Source organism: Rattus norvegicus, chromosome 4 (genome assembly GCF_021556685.1).
Source record: "Rattus norvegicus strain SHRSP/BbbUtx chromosome 4, alternate assembly SHRSP_T2T, whole genome shotgun sequence".
NCBI lineage: Eukaryota > Metazoa > Chordata > Mammalia > Rodentia > Muridae > Rattus > Rattus norvegicus.
Genome location: NC_141537.1, coordinates 182,036,844 through 182,053,777, shown reverse-complemented (window position 1 = coordinate 182,053,777; position 16,934 = coordinate 182,036,844). Strand labels below are relative to the sequence as shown.

Here is a 16,934-nt window from a genome sequence, read left to right as displayed (position 1 = left end):
ACAGCGCCTTGATGGGTTTGTCTGGCTCTGTAAATAACTGATTTAACTCCCACTTCCCAACAAAAGGCTCACAGCTTGGTGCCCAGAGTTTACTGCTTGTGAAGAGCAAGAAGTAATCCTGATTCATTCACAAATCAACATCACTACACAAGATCAGCTGAAAGGAGCTGAAATCTCTGAAGGAGTTCAAGTCCTGTCGACAGCCTTCCGGAAACTGACCTGCCTGACCTGCGTCATCCTAAGTCGGTCCCAACACTACCTCCTGCTCTTCCGCATAGCCCTGAGGAGCCAGCGGGGCAATGGGACACAGACTGACCTCATCTTCAAGCAGCACAGCCCAGGAAGAGGGCCCCAGCACTGTGGACAGGGCTCTCTGATCCCAAGCGAGCAGAGGTATAAACTCAGTTCCCACTTGTTGATGGGGGTAACTGCCAGTTCCTAGTTATTAGTTATTAGTGTGTGATTTCACATGCCTTACCCACTCAGGTCAGGACAGAAAGAGATTTGAGCTGAGGAGGAAGGCCTCTTTCATGATGGTCTCTTCTGATTCCCTAAAGAGTCTCACTCTAAGAACAACTCCAAGTTATTGGTTCCTTGGGTTATAACGTTAGACCTCAGAAACCCAGGCTTCCTCCTACAAGGCACACTGAGAGGGAGGCTGGCATCACGGTGGACAGATAACCTAGGAGACACTGAGGAGTCCTTCCTCTGTGACATTTCTCCAAGTTAATAATTTCCCAACTTCTTCCTTTAGGCTTGATCGGGGTCAATAAAATGTCCCTGAGTTACAAAGGTTCTCCGACATCATTGACTTGTATGGAGGCAGCAGGGGCCATGAATTCAGGCCACCCTGGGCTACGTAGAAAGTACCAGTCAGTCTGAGCTACCCTACAAGACCCTGTCTCAAACAAAACAACCAACCCCTAAGACCTGTTTTGAGAGAAGTGAGGCATCACTGAATGGAGAACACTGTGGCCTGAGAAAGAGAAGGACAGCCATCCATCACCTATCATGGACTCAAGCACATACTACTCTAACATGGGCGCAGTCAGGAAGAAGTACAAGGGCTTTTGCTTTTGCACAGGATTTTTTTTCTCTTTTAAACTGCAAATAAGTCATTTCAATCACCAGATGATAATTACAGATTTTACATTAAATTACCTAAATTATGTGTCTGAGAAGCTCAGCCAACTGGAAAGCACATAACAGACCCCATTAACGTCTCCTCATCTGATAGGCACAGCATCGGGCAGACTCTGAAGAACCTTGGCTTTTATTTAACTTCTCCACAAATTATTCAAGCTTTGGTAAATTACTGAACTTTCCTGCATTTCACATTTTCCATTTGCTAGTTAGATATACAATCTGAAGTGACCTACTTTGAACAAAGACTGGAAGAAATGTTGAAAACCCTGAGTCTTTTGGAAGATACGATTCCAATCCAGGGAGGGCAGAAGTGTAATTAAGGAAACAGGCAAATGCATGCATGTAGGAAACAGTCCTGTCCTCCTAGATGTGCTATACAAAAGCCTCGTTCTGACTAGGAACTAGAGAACCCCCTTATCATTACTATCAGTTAAGGAAACAGGCAAATGCATGCATGTAGGAAACAGTCCTGTCCTCCTAGATGTGCTATACAAAAGCCTCGTTCTGACTAGGAACTAGAGAACTCCCTTGTCATTACTATCAGTTAAGGAAACAGGCAAATGCATGCGTGTAGGAAACAGTCCTGTCCTCCTAGATGTGCTATACAAAAGCCTCGTTCTGACTAGGAGTTAGACAACTCCCTTATCATTACTATCAGTTGCTGGCGTATACGCATGTTTAAAAGACAATGTTTATAGAGGAAAAATGGGGTTGGCAAAATGGCTCAGTGAGTAAAGAGGCTTGCTGCCAAGACTGGCTGCGTGAGCTCGATCCCATGGACTCATGTCCTGAGAGGAGAGAACAGACTCCCATAAGTTGTTCCTGACCTCCATATGCACACCATGGTAAGCACTTGCCCTAACGCACACAAGAGTGCACACAAATACACACACACACACACACACACACACACACACACACACATGGGGGGGGGGATTAAATAAAATATAATTTAAAACATTTTTAAATTAAAGAGGTAAAAAATGAAATTTACCATGGTGTATAGGAATGCATTTGTTAACTGGCTTTTACGAGCCAATAAAAAAGGGGGGGGGGTGTCAATCTGACCGTTACAGCTCCAATCTGAACAGTTGTCAGTTTTAGAAATGTCCTAGATTTCATTTTCCTTTTTCTGAACACGCAGAACACCTGTAACAGGGTAGCTAGGGTTAGCATCCCCATGGCATTAACTCAACTGCAGAATCAGAGGTGCTTATCTATACATAAGCTGATGCAAATCAGATTAAAGTAAGTCAGAACATAAGCATAGTTATACACACACGACCGTGTGGGAATATGTCAGAATATAGCATAGTTATACACACACAACCGTGTGAAAACGTGTCTGTGTACTGACGCTGTTGGGCATGGTGTGCTTCTATAGGTTCACTTGTGTGTGCTGGTGGCACTGCTTTGGGAGGCTACTGAACCTCTGGGAGGTGGGGCCTAGCTGGGGAAACTGGTGTGGGGTTATCTGCCAAGACAGTCAGCCAGGAGCCACAGCTATGCTTCCTGCCACGACAGACTATAATGTCTCAAATTATGAGTACAAACAAACCCTCCTCTAAGCTGTTTCATTTGGTGCTGTCACAGTGAGGAAAAAGTACTACTGATCCACATGGGAAGGGGAAAGCCATAATACAGGTACCCAGGGAACAACAGGCACTGCTCGAGTCAGCAGACGGCAGTGGGGCCATGCTCCTGCAGTCACTTCTGTTATGTATCTACTCATATGCACGCATGGCATACAGAGTACATGTTATAAGTACGAACACACTCAGTCCTCTGGAAGTAACTACAAGAACTCAGTAATGACCAGAAGATTGCTCTAGGATGAGAGGCAGGTATGGGACAGCAGGAGGCTTCTACTATTTGACCCCCCCACACACACACACACAATCACTTTTTGTCAATGTTAACAATTAACCAGGTCAAACCTGTAATCCCGACACTCTGCAGGCAGAGGCAGGAAGGCTGCACAGTACAAGCCAGTTTGCTCTCCACAGCAAGTTTCAGTTCAACCTGGGTCACACAGCAAGACCTGTCTCAAAACAATTTTAAAAACAAACAAACCAACTCCAGGATAACTGCTGTGTAGAACCCCGCTGCTGACCCCACAGACAGCATCCTCCTGCATAGGTAAGTCTGAGCCTTAGTCACTGAATCCACTGACAAAATTGCAGTGTTTGTTCTTTCCGGTCACAAGTGCTTTCTCTAACTCAACAAGTCCTCTCCCCAGCCACAAGCAAGAATCAAGGCTTGGTGGCCTGTCAAGCCCAGTGTTGGTGGGACACTGCCCAGACTTGTTCTCGGGGAGTCAGGAGACCTCTGGAACCGGATGGCTATTACCACTACTTCTGGTGATCCACCAGAACTTGAAAGGAGACTGTTGCTAAAGAAATGTGATCCAGCCAGAATACAGCAAATACAGAGGCGAATGCCAGCAGCAAACCACTGAACTGAGAACAGGACCCCCGTTGAAGGAATCAGAGAAAGAACTGGAAAGCTTGAAGGGGCTTGAGATCCCATATGAACAACAATGCCAAGCAACCAGAGCTTCCAGGGACTAAGCCACTTCCTAAAGACTATACATGGACTGACCCTGGACTCTGACCTCATAGGTAGCAATGAATATCCTAGTAAGATCACCATTGTAAGGGGAAGCCCTGGGTCCTGCTAAGACTGAACCCCCAGTGAACATTATTGTTGGGGGGAGGGCGGCAATGGGGGGAGGATGGGGAGGGGAACACCCATAAAGAAGGGGAGGGGGGGGGTTAGGGGAATGTTGGCCCGGAAACCGGGAAAGGGAATAACACTCAAAATGTAAATAATACTCAAGTTAATTAAAAAAAAAAGAAAGAAAAAAAAGAAATGTGACATGCAGAAGCCACATGGGTACTGACCAGGAAGCTTTCTCCCCACTGGCTACTTACCACAGTTCCAGAAGTTACTATACAGGCCACTGGGGTAAAAGTCATCAACAGTTTTGATGACCAACTACAACAAATGATGTGGCAAGGTATGTCCGTGTGTGTGCAGGGACACAGGTATTACGTGGGTGACTACTTTCTGATTGGATTTCGGTTCTGTTCCATGGGAGGAAACACGTGTTCATACTATTAACCTGATCAAGAACCCTTGAGTGGAGGCCTCATGGCCCCGGGATGAACTGCTATAATCTGGCTAACAGACACAATAGGAAACTGCCGTCTAAGTCCATCTCTCCACACCCATAAGTTTGGGCAGCTCCAGGACCACATCAAAGCAGCATTGTGCAGGGAACAGTGGTTAATGCAAAACTCACGGCTGGCTAAAGTGTCTGTGGGACGCTCAGCAACATGGGACATGTATAGCCCCAACACTCCCCAAGGCTTAGTGCCCATCACAGAAGAGGAGGAGAAAAGCTGTAAAAGCCAAGGTCAGGGAAGACTAGACTGAAACTGTCCTCTGGACGTGAAAGAACTGCTGTGCTCTCCAACTCTCAGTGGCTGTGGCTGCCCATACAAGTTCACAATAGTCATGTGGAGTGGGGAGGGGCTGTGATCCCACCCATAGCTGAGCAGCTGTTGATAGCCGATGTCTACCTGGGGAATCCGAGTTCCTAACCCCAGTAGGTCAGCCCATGCCACAGTGAATGACCCCACACCCTTGAATATATGGGCAGAACAAAATCAATTCAGCGGTTCATCTAATAAATGAATAAATAAATAGGTAATGAATGTGGGACTGGAAGGTGTATCATGTTAGGATTAGGGTGAATATGACGAAAATATATTGTGTGCATGTATAAAATTTTCAAAGATAATCAAATTATGTTTTTTAAAATTATATACTTTCCATTTGAACTCAGCCATTTTACAGAATGAACAATATAAAGGAAGACCAAGAATGTGATACAATGTAGCAAGTCAGTTTAGGGATAAAGGAAGACCAAGAATGTGATAATGTAGCAAGCCAGTTTAGGGATAAAGGAAGACCAAGAATGTGATACAATGTAGCAAGTCAGTTTAGGGATAAAGGAAGACCAAGAATGTGATAATGTAGCAAGCCAGTTTAGGGATAGATGAATGTACTGCCCTGCAGAATAGTGTTTTAGGAAAGATTCACAGTGGCTTCTTAAAGAGTCATCTGGCAACTTCTATAAACATGTTAGCCCATTCCAGTGGAAAGAGCACAATATAAACACAGCCGCACCACACTCAAGACACCGAGCCTCACACTCTTACGATAATCGTGCCCACTTGCTTCTGCTATTGCACATCCACATCCACTAAATATTCATGACGATGTTTAGTTTCTAAATGTAAAATGGAACTGGTGCAACAGAGTCTACCATGTGGTGATTTAAAAATATATATATGGCTTTATTGGTTTTTGTTTCTTTGTGTCTTGCTTGTTAGTTTGGTTTTTTGATAGTGTGATAGTCCAGGCTAGCCTCAAGCTGTCCAGCATCCTGGCTCACCCTACACGTGCAAGGACTGCAGGTGCATAACCACGCCTCCGTTTCAACCCCTGTTTATTTTTTATGACCTTGTAGTACTCAGGAAAAAAGTTATTTATAAAAGGGCTGAGAGACAGTGGCTCTGCAGCTAACAGCACTGGCTGTTTTTCTAGAGTGGAGAACCTAGGTTTGATTCCCATTACCCAGTGTTGGCTAACAACCATCTCTAACTCCAATTCCAGGAGAACTGAGACCCTTTTCTGGCCTCCTTGCATGCATACAGTGCACAAATATACAGGTAGGTCAAACATCCACACGCAAGGCCATGATAATAGTAACAAGCATAAACTGCTTATATACTTGACACCTTGAACAATGTACAAATCTTTGTTTAATGGAGAGAGACAGGAAAGTGGTGCCCTCCTGGAGCCCTGGCATTTAACAGGCTGAGTTAGGAGTACCATGAATTTCAGGCTGGCTTGGGCTACATAGCAATATCCAGACCAACCTGGGCTACCTAGCAACAAGAACAAAACCCTACTAACTAACTAAAATTAATGGGAAAAGACACAGTGATATATCTCCTTAGGACTGAGGTTCTTTGCTGTATGTTCCCAGAAGAAAACGTACCTTTTAGAGCTCCGCAGTGCCTTTTAATTGCCACAGGAGTCAAATGCAGAAAATTTGGGATCTAAAACAGAGATGTTTTAAAAGGATAAATTATGGCCAAATTTCCCTCCCCCAAATCCCCAGAGTCTCACTGTTTGCTGAATAATTTTAAACTCAGAATAAGCTATGCCACGGACGCATGAAAAGGATCATAGTCTTATCAACTAAACCACAGGCCCAGTGAATCATCTAAATAAAATGGGACAGCTCTTTACAGCATTAGTTCTAAGCACAGGTATCGAGTCCAGAAGTAGAACCCACGAGACTCAGCACTGAAGCGTTGGAGTCCGACAGCATGTTGTCTTGTAAGATAGCAACCATGTGAAAAAATAAACACGTTCATAGCATTCTTCATGCCACATATACACTATTCATGTGCAGGTACAGTATAAACCTGAAGGCATGCAGTGTGCGTTAGCTCACACTTGCAAGTCCAGCATTCAGGGAGGCTGAGGCAGGAAGAGCCTGATGTCAAGGTCATCCTGGGCTATACAGCAATACAGTCTCAAAGACAAAAACATAAATAAAAAATAAAAAAATTCTGAGAGCACCAAGGGCAGAATCTGTCAATCACACAGTTCTCCAAGAAACCTGGCATATTATGCTTACTTTGCACATAATAAACACTTTATAAACTGAATACAAGGCTAGCAAATATTGACGAAACTGCTGACTATACTTATTAATTAATTGAGTTTTTGAGAAACAGTCTCCTATAGTCAGGCTATCCTGGAACTTGATATGAACACCCGATCCTCCTGCCTCAGCCTCCCGAATGCTGGCATCGCTAGGACATCCCACCACACCCAGCTGTCCATGCCCAGCTGTCCATCAACTACCTTAATAAAGTTAGGGAGCCATGACACAGTGGAGCATAAAGTCAAACAAAATTTAGGAAAGGTCAAAGATTTGATATCTTCAAATAAGAAACAGTTAAAATGTTCCACCTCCATGTATATATTTATACTGTGCATGGCTGGTGCTGGAGGAATACGTGAGAAGTACGCTTTGAATCCCTGGAACTGGAGTCACAGACGGCCATGGGTGCTGGGAATCAAACTCAGGACCTCTGGAAGAGCAGCCAGTGCTCCTAACTGCTGAGCCATCTCCAGCTCCTACCAGCATACTTTATATAATAATGTTAAGCATGTAAAAAGCAATTTATCTTAAACTCATTTGGAAAAAAAATTAAAAGGCAGAAAGCTATTCTAAAACTATGCCACGGATCTTGAATATTTTTTTAATTTATTTATTTATTACGTTTACAGTGTTCTGCCTGCATATACGCCTGGAGGCCAGAAGAGGGCACCAGATCTCATTACAGATGGTTGTGAGCCACCGTGTGGTTGCTGGGAATTGAACTCAGGACCTCTGTCAGAGCAGCCAGTGCTCTTAACCACTGAGCCATCTCTCCAGCCCCTGATCAGAAAATATTTACTTAAAATCCATGGGAAAAAGGAACAAAACTCTGATACAGGATAGGTGGCTTTTTTGCTGTTATTCTCTTATTTTAGAACATAAAAGCGTAATCCCAATAGGGAAAAATAAGAGCTGATGCTGCTGAGGCTGTGACAGGCTCAGGGACGCATGCCATCACCTCAGGAGCTAAGGTCTCCTCATCTGAAGACTTCTTTCTATCAGTGTCTGCTTTCTTGTCTCTGGAAATGCTCTCCTCCACCAATCGCACTCACCCCACTGTGTGGGACACCCCTCGCCGGGTTCTGCTCCTCCCTTCTTTTAGCAAAGGTTTATAACTCTAGCACCTGGGAGGGGGAAGCAGGAGCAGACGAGAGATACTGAGTTCGAGGCCACTCTGGGTACGACTGTCTCAATCTGTGCTTCCTGATTTTCAGTCACCTTATCTTCCCTTATTACACTTGGAGGATACAATAGAAAAGGCACCGAGAAGCCACAGGATGGACCAGTCTTTGTCAAATGCCTATGACTCTGAGTTTTCTTTACCATGAGCAGCATCTACCAGTACCTGTATAAACAGAGACCTAAAACGCAATGCGCTGCTCTCCGCTGCACTCCGGGGTGGGGTGGGTCTGGGACCAGCACTCAGAGGAGCTGGCTGAGCCCTGAACCAGCCGCTTACCTTTAGAAGCTCTACATTCCCCTCCTTCGCCATGGGCACACCCTTCTTCACTGGATATCCCATTCGAACAGGTAGAGGAACAGCCGAGGGTTTAAACGGTGCAGCAGTAGGGTAAACGCTGGGCCAGTCCTGGTCAGTCTCCATCTTCTCCGTCCTAGGAGGCAGTGCCTAAGAAACATGACTTACTTAAAATCTTTAAATATAAACATTACTTTTTAACTTTACGACAAAATCTGTAATTAAGATACATAAAAGTTGAACTACCCTATACAAAGCCTGATTTCAAGGACTGAAAAAGTGAGAGGTCCTTGCTCTGCACACCTGGCAACCTGAATTTGCCCCGGGAGCCCACACCAGGTGAAAAGAGGGAACCGACCCCACGGAGCTGTGTCTGGAGACTCCACCTGTGCACACACTACACAACACGCTACACAACAGTGGTGAGTAAAGCAGGCTGGCTCCCAACAAATCTCGGCACAAACATCTGCACAGTTGCTTCAAATGGTGACGAGATCTCCTTCAATGCCACACTTTCTTCACAGGGACTAATCAGTTCATGAAGTTTTAAACTTATATCTGTGATATACATCAAACACAAGGAAATGTTAAGAACTTGGAGACAGAGCTGGGGACCTGGCTCACTTGGTAGGGAGTTGCTTAGCAAGCACGAAGGCCTGGATTAGACCCCAGCAACTAGGAATGGTGCTGCACACCTACAATGCCCGCTCCTGGGAAGTGGTCAGGAGCTGGAGAAATAGCTCAACACTTAAGAGCACTTGCTGCTCTCACAGAGAACTCACGTCCAGTTCCCAACACCCACAACACATGGTGGCTCACAACTGTCTGCAACTCCAATTTCAGGCAATCCGATACTGTCTTATAGCTTCCCTGGGTACTAGTCACATACATGGTGCACATACACACATACGGGCAAAACATTCATACACATAAGATAAAAATGAAGAAATCTTCAAACATGTTTTAAGAAGTTCTAGGTCATACTTTTACACAGCAAGTTTGAGACCATCATGGGCTACAGGAGTCTCCACCTTCCCACCTCAAAAGGAGGCGGAAACCGTGGGGAAAGGGCTGGTAATGGGGAGAACTTGGGAATGAGGGAGGTAAAACAGTGTAAGCATTTACAGGTCAGTGAGATGGCTCAGCAAGTTAAGGCACAGACCAGCAAGCCTGACAACCCGGGTTCAATCCCTGAGACCCACACAGTAGAGCACTGACTCCTCAAAGTTGTCCTCTGACCTCCATACATATGCCACAGTGTGTGCCCATGCACACACATTCACACACACAACACACTCTCACACATAAATAATTCATGTAATTTAAATTAAAAAAAAATAAAGAATAAGTATTTGAGATAAGGTAATCAAGGTTAAACGGGTTTTAAAATGTATGTCTCCTAGGCCCAGAGATAAATGACTTGACAGCTTAGCCAATCACATTAACACACACGTGTATTTTAAAGTGTTACATAGAAGTAGATGGCCCCCATACACAAGGTAGGATTTAGGGTTAGCATGGCTCAGTGGTTGAGAGTATTTGCTGTTCTTGCAAAGGACCCAAGTTCTGTCCCTGTTATCATATCAGAACCATTTGCAACTCCAGTTCCAGGGAGTATGATGTCCTCTTCTGGCCTGCACAGGCACTAGACATGCATGTGGTACACATAAACTTACACACAATTGTGCATTCATAAATAAAAGTAAATACTTTGTAAAAGTGGGGTTTAGGCTGGCAAAATTTAGTCATGCCATCTAAATTTCAACATCATGGTGGTACATGTCCCAGAGTGGAAAATATTCCTTTGAAAATCACTGCACTAGATGACCACAGTCTGGGCCTTGGACTCCATATTCATCAACTGACCTGAACTCCTAACAATGCCCAGAGGAGAAAAACTGGTGAGATTAATACTGACTGCTGAAAGCATCATCAAATAGTCTGTATTCTGGGCACACCTGCTTTCTGGCATGTATGAGTGAGTCTACTTCCTAGAGGCTAGCAAGGTCTGAGCCCGAGACCTTGTGAAGCCTCCTTTGGGCTTTAGAAATCATTAGGAGAGAGCAAAGTCGAATAAAAACATCTGTACCTTTCTTCTCATCGGCCTTTCACCTCTGGATACTGTACCTAAAAGACACGAATGTATAATGAACCACTGTTCAAGATCACTGGCTTGCAGTTCTAACACGACTTAAGGTATTTAGTAACATGAAAATTGAACAATAACCTGCTTTCTCCAAGTTTTGAATAATGGGGATAAAGAAACTCCATGGCAATTATGATATAGTGAATTCAGCATCTAAAGAAATACATCCTTCCTTCTACGAGAGTCTTACACTGTAGCCCAGGCTAGCCCTCAGCTTGCCACAATCCTTCTGCCTCAGTCTCTCAAGTGTGATTACAGATGAGCAACGTCCATACCCAACTAGGAAAATATTTTCACTAATTCTAAGGTTTAGAGTACAGTAAGTTCTTTTGAAATGCCCGACGTCCGATGACAAATATACGATGACAAAAATTATAAAAAAAAACTCATGAGCTTTGGTCCACAGTCTCCAGCCTTAACTAAGAGCTCCACAGCTGCAAGGAGCTCTCAGAACCAGGCCATGTTCCCAGCCCTGTCTCCAAGGCTCAACTTTGTTCTCCACGTGGAGATCCTGGTTCTTCTCCTTCCCTGTCCCCACTCTGTTTCTTCATCTGACATATTTCTATTCATCCCAAAATGCTCCTTCTTTCAAAACTCGAGGGCTACTATTCATCAATAATCAGGAACACAATGATGAGTACGATGCAGATTTTGCCTTGGTGTTGATATAGCCTGCAGATGGTCTGTCACGGGATGTCTACACTTCCCTGACCATGCGAATCAAGTCTCCTAGGGAAGCCCTTTCCAGTTTATCTACCTGTCCTGGTTAGCGTTTCTATTGCTGCAACGAAACACCAAGTCCAAAAGGCAACTTGGAAAAGAAGTTTACTTGGCTTACAGTTCCATGTCATAGCTCATCATTGAAAGAAGCCACAGCAGGAATGCAAACAAGGCAGGAGCTGACACAGAGGCCTTGAGGTGCTGCTTACCAGCTTGTTCAGCCTGCCTTCTTACAGAACCCAGGACTACCAGCCCAGGACACCACAATGGGCTGGGCCCTCCCCATAGCTGGAGCTTATGGAGACATTTTCTCGACTGAGGGCTTCCCCTCTGAGATGACTTTAACTGTGTCAAGCTGATATAACGAGTCAGGCTTCTGTCTCTGCACTGCTCTCAACACTCTTACAGTCACAGCTCTGAGAGAGCAGCCCACTGAGCTCTTAACACTTAATGGCTCTTTTGTCCCAAAGTTCCAAAGTCCTCCCACAATCCTCCCTAAAATGTGATCAAGTCTGTCACATCACTACCCAACATTTCATTCTGTGGGTTTTAGAAAAATAGACTTTTAAGGCAGTACTTGCCTCTCAGCTAGACTATGACGTTGATTATATATTTTGTTCTTCTTGTTGACAACCTATGCTTTGTTGGGTGTTTTTGGTGAGAAAACCCCAAAACAGGTTAAAGTAGGGATTTTATAACAAACTCTAGAGAGGAGAGGGCAGCCCTCATGGGTGATGGGGTAATTTTAGGAACCCCAGATACCTGGTATCTCAGCTCTGACTGGGCACTGTTCATGGTCTTGCAGTGGACTTGGGGCATGTGTTTGCTAGCTTAAATTTCTAAGAGGAATTCCTTTTTCAATAATGGAAGTTTGAGTATTCCAAAATATTCTGAAGAGATGCCCTTGGCCAGAAGGTAAAGATGAGTTTATGGAAGTACATTTAAAGAAGCAGAAATTGCTACAGGAACTCTTAGTCCCTGCTATGGTGGGACAATCTATGGGCCTTTTATGGTACTATTCACTTTTGGACTGAATTCACAAAGAAATGGGTATCATCCTATCTTCAGTGATGCTGACCAGAAATGCCTCAACATCAGATTAAGTCCTCACAGCACAAGTAGACACTTGCTACTGAGAAACATTATTCCAACACAGCACCTGGCCACAGCTGCATTTAGTTCACATCAACAAATGCTCCTCTTATCTGACCTTATACTGTAGATTAGAGAGAGCATAGAAAATAGAAACAAGGAAACAGATGCAAACTCAATGCGGCTGATACTGAAAAAAGGACAGACAACTGAAGAGGGCCACCATATTTAATGTGCTTCAACAAGACAGGCTCGGCAAAGGTCTGGATTTCCTTCTCTCTAATCCCTGTAGACAGTACTAACACTCATCCGATGGCTCAGGGAAGGATTTATCCTCAAGGCCCACATCAAATCCACCATTAATGGCTTTATCCTCAAATTACATCCTACAACCCAAATCACCTTCTGCACGGTTACCATCACCTTGCTTGGACTACCAACAGCCTCCATAGAGGTCTTGTAGTCTTACCCTGCTGAAGTGAGTCACTACACAGATGCCAGTGACCCTTCACGCGTAGAAATCATGTTACTTCTCTATTCCAGTGTGTTCCTCAACTTCTAACAACATCCAAGCTCAAAGCCAAACCAAATGCCCGCAATCCTTAAAGCTCGGCCCACTACTCTAATTCTGACATCTTGGATTGCCACTCTACCCTTTACTAGAAGATCTCTGGCCCAGGTGTCTTTCTTTTCCTTGGGCAAGCCTAACCTCTTTGAGAAGAACAGCGCTCTTCTCTCAAAATCGTTGTGACTGCTCGAACGTCTTTTCCTGAAAGGTCTCTCCTCACTGTCTTATCTCACCTTATAGCCACTTCTTCAACAGCATATCGTTTTCAACACCCTGCTTTCTTTTTTCTTCACGATAGTAAATTTTATTGTAACTGTTTACCTGTGTCCACGCACTAGATCAGAACTTAGATAGAATGCCGGCCTCTGCAACTCTGGTTAGCACTCTTCTACTTCAGAGAATAAAAGAGAGAAATTCTGGAGATGGACACATCTTAAGGCTATGACGAGCCACTATGATGGACTAAGTAATCTATAATTTATCCGAAAACCATTTGTAGCTTTTGAACAAGGGAGTGGAAAGGCACGATGTGCTGTGAGAAGGTGCAAGCGCGGAAGGATGAAGCAAGCCTTCAGGGAGAGGCCGCAGGAAGGTCCTGGTGGCAGCAGGTGCCCGCTCCTGGCCGGGCCTTTCCTATCGCCCACTCGTGCACGCAGCTCCCCTCGCTGTAATCACTCCGGTCCCACGCTTGCACCGCCTCTCATACCACAGTGCGCCCCGAACCCCTGAGGTGAGCCGGATTCAGCGAACGCACTCGTGGAAATGCGTGGCGACCTCCAGAGAAACACAGGAGGAAGGTCACGGACAGCGCAGCCTCCCTTCTCCCCCCAGCCCGCGGAGGCGCACCCCCACTCACGCGGGCCGGCTCTTGGAGCCGCGGGCCTGGCGACTGAGGAGAAGGTGCGCAGGCCGCGCGCTCCCGGGTATAGGGTCAGCCTCAGCTGCAGCGAAGCGGCAGCCATGCTGAAGGACGGCGAGCCAGAATGGACAAGCGCTGAGGGGGCGGGGCGGGGCGGGGCCGGAAGTGCGTAACCTGGGAACGGAAGCGCACTGGGCAAAGGGTTGGCGGAGTTGTGGCTCCAGCTTGACTGGTGTGGAATGAGGGGCACTCTGACCCTGACCCAGAAGTGTCACAATCTGCGTCTACTGTTTTGGGTTTGTTTGTTTGTTTGTTTGTTTGTTTGTTTGTTTGTTTGTTTGTTTGGCTGCTCTAAGTCGTTTTTTCGCCTTTCCCTTCTTTTTATGTATTTTACGTATATTGTGTTTTCCTGCATATCTCAAACACATCATGTGCCTGCATTGCCCACTGCAGCCAGCAGAGGACATGAAGTTAGGAAAGTTGTGAACTTCCTAGTGGGTGCCTTGTGGGTACTAGAAACCGAACCTGGGTCCCTTGGAAGAGTAGTTCCTGCTTAATTGATGCACCACCTCTCCACCTCTTCAGCCTCATTTTGTTCTTTCTTCCATTTTTTCCCTTTCTTCTACTTTCGCCCTTTTTCTTTTCAGTCATCTTGCTCCCGTCTTCCATCTGCTGGAATGGAGCATACACCTAGCTTTACACTACATATATTTTTAAAATTACTGTGTGTGTGTGAGCACTAGTAAGAGAACAGTTTAAGGGAATTAGTTCTTTGATTCTCTCCCATCACCACCTACGTTCTGAGGAAAAACTCTAATGATAAGGCTTTCCTATTTCAGTAGCTCTTATACTTCTTAACTGACTGCAGTCAAACAGACTAACAAGTACCAGAGGCACTGGGGGCAGGGGACCACACAATGCAGAGTGTGGCTGCATACCCTCCCAGTTTGTTTGTTTTTTTTAATGGCCTTTTGAACTAGATTGTTTGAGTTTAAATTTTGACCTTGTCTTTTCATGTATTATTTTCATGGGGGACTAGAACAAGGCAGAAAGACTCATAACCTCAAGTAACCCCTGCATCCAAGGATCTGGCTTCCATGGTCACCTGCAGTCATATACAAAGACCTATTCCACACATAAAGATTTAAAATAATCTTTATAAGTAACTCCTTTATAAAATATAAATAGGCAAAGATGAATCACAATGTAAAGCATGTATTAGTTTGCCAGTAGAAGTTTCTAAACTCTATGTAATTTTTCTGCTGGAAAGGCTTTGGAAGTACAGTCATCCAATGGTGACTTAAGTTCTTATTAAATTCTGAGGGGGGGGGGCTTCTCATTTTCATTTTTCATTGATCCCTACAGATTACATAGGTAATTCTGGGTAGAACCATTTGAAAGTTTAAGCCTTCTTTTTAATGGTCTTTTACTAACTTGAAGCCTAGGTTAATGTAAATAAATAAATAAAACTAATTTTTAAAAAAAAAACTAAGTTCTTTATTAAAAGTATGTGAACAGAGTGTATCTGTTTCCAGATATAGTGCCAATATCCAGGCACGGAGGGAGCATGCCGCCTCTTCAGCCACCTGAACAGCACTGGCTACATCATGAGATGGAGTTAAGACAACGTGGATATGTGTTGGGGAGGAAAGACTGGAGAGGTGGCTCAGCAGTTAGTCTTCTAGAGGACCCTAGTTCAACCCCTAGCATCCATATGGTGCCTCATAACCACCTTTAATTTCAGTTACAATGCCCTCTTCTGGCCTCCACAGGTATCAGGCATGCATGGGGTGCAAGGACATACATGAAGGCAAAATGCCCATACATACTAAATAAACAAACAAAAGACCAAACAAATAACCTTTAAAAGAAAAAAAAAGGTTTTCTGTGTGTTGGAGGCCAGCCGGGTCTGTGTAGTGAGTTACAAGTCACCCAGTGATGTACAGTGAGACCCTGTCTCAAAAAGGAAAAAAGAAAATATGGATCTTAACCTTGATCGAACACTAAAACCACATCAAGAGCTTGAAAAAAATCTCACTCTCACTCTTAAGGTGTTGGCCAATTAATCTAGGTGTCTTTGAACATTATATTTTAGCCTTATTTGTGTTTGATTTGTTTATATTTTTTTAATTAAGAAAGTTACCCAGGTTGTCAGGCTTGGAAACAAGTGCCTTTACCACTGTCTGTTCTGTTTTATTTGTTTGCTTGCTTGTTTGTTTGTGGGGAAGGGGCATCCAGAATTTCAGATTGAGGCAGAGACACTGCAAGTTCAAGGCAACACTAGACAGAATATTACGTAGTGAGATCCTGACTCAACTGAGATCCAGTACCAACTGTGCCATCTCATCGGCCTCCCTACCTTCTCTTCAGACTCCTTGGAGCATCTAAAGATGCATTGAACAGATGCATACATGTATTTACTGTGCCATCCACCATAGAAAAACTCTGAGAAGGGGGACTTAAATCTTTGCATACTTGGGTTGACAGGGCATAGAACAGGTCTTTGCCCAATGACATTCAGCTGTCATCTGTGAATAAACCTATCAATTTACACCTTTTTTTTTAACATGCTCATGGGACACAAAGCAAAAGCTACTGATTATCCTAGGTCATCAAACACTGCAGTGACCTCTGAATGGCGTGACCAAATGCTTGGCTGAAGAACTTAAAGAGCAAAGGGGCTTACTTTTGCTCAGTCTGAGGGAACAGGGCATCATGGCAGTAGGCTCTTGAGGCTGGCGATGAGCAGCCTCCACAGTCAGAACGCAGTCATGGAGTCTGGCACTCAGTCTAAGGCCCCAGTCCGTGGGATGATACTGCCAAACTTGCAACCACATCCAGAGGTGTTTTTTCTCGGCAATTTTAAATCCAGCTAAGTTAATAATTTGTAATTAATCATCACAAATTCTGTGCCATCTGAGAGGGGAAATGGACGTCTGCTGGCATTCCATGTTCTTCAGTGTTCATATTTTTCAGCATAACAATATGAACAGATGAACAATATGTACAGATGTTAGGCAAGCACTCTACCACAGAGCCATGACCTCAGCCCTATCTTACTTTGGTTAAAGTTAAATTGATAAGTACTGGTGTATATTGATACTCATTCACTGCAATATTGAACGCTGCATCTCATGCCAGTTTCCAGGATAGGACTATCTTCTCGCTCTTCCTTAT

At 44.5% G+C, this 16,934-nt stretch overlaps 1 protein-coding gene across 10 annotated transcripts in view; it reads right to left on the bottom strand.

Moving 5' to 3' along the window:
• Window positions 1–13,891, bottom strand: part of Mrps35 (mitochondrial ribosomal protein S35) — a 30,895-nt gene extending 17,004 nt beyond the window's left edge. For 4 of the 10 annotated variants that reach the window (NM_001106628.3, XM_087657074.1, XM_087657077.1 and 1 more), the window contains 4 exon segments: window positions 6,218–6,278; window positions 8,355–8,522; window positions 10,462–10,499; window positions 13,755–13,891. In NM_001106628.3, coding sequence (NP_001100098.1) covers window positions 6,218–6,278; window positions 8,355–8,522; window positions 10,462–10,499; window positions 13,755–13,860 — 373 coding nt within the window. In that variant the 5' untranslated portion in view covers window positions 13,861–13,891. 10 annotated transcript variants of the gene reach the window in all.
• Window positions 13,892–16,934: the final 3,043 nt, after the last annotated feature.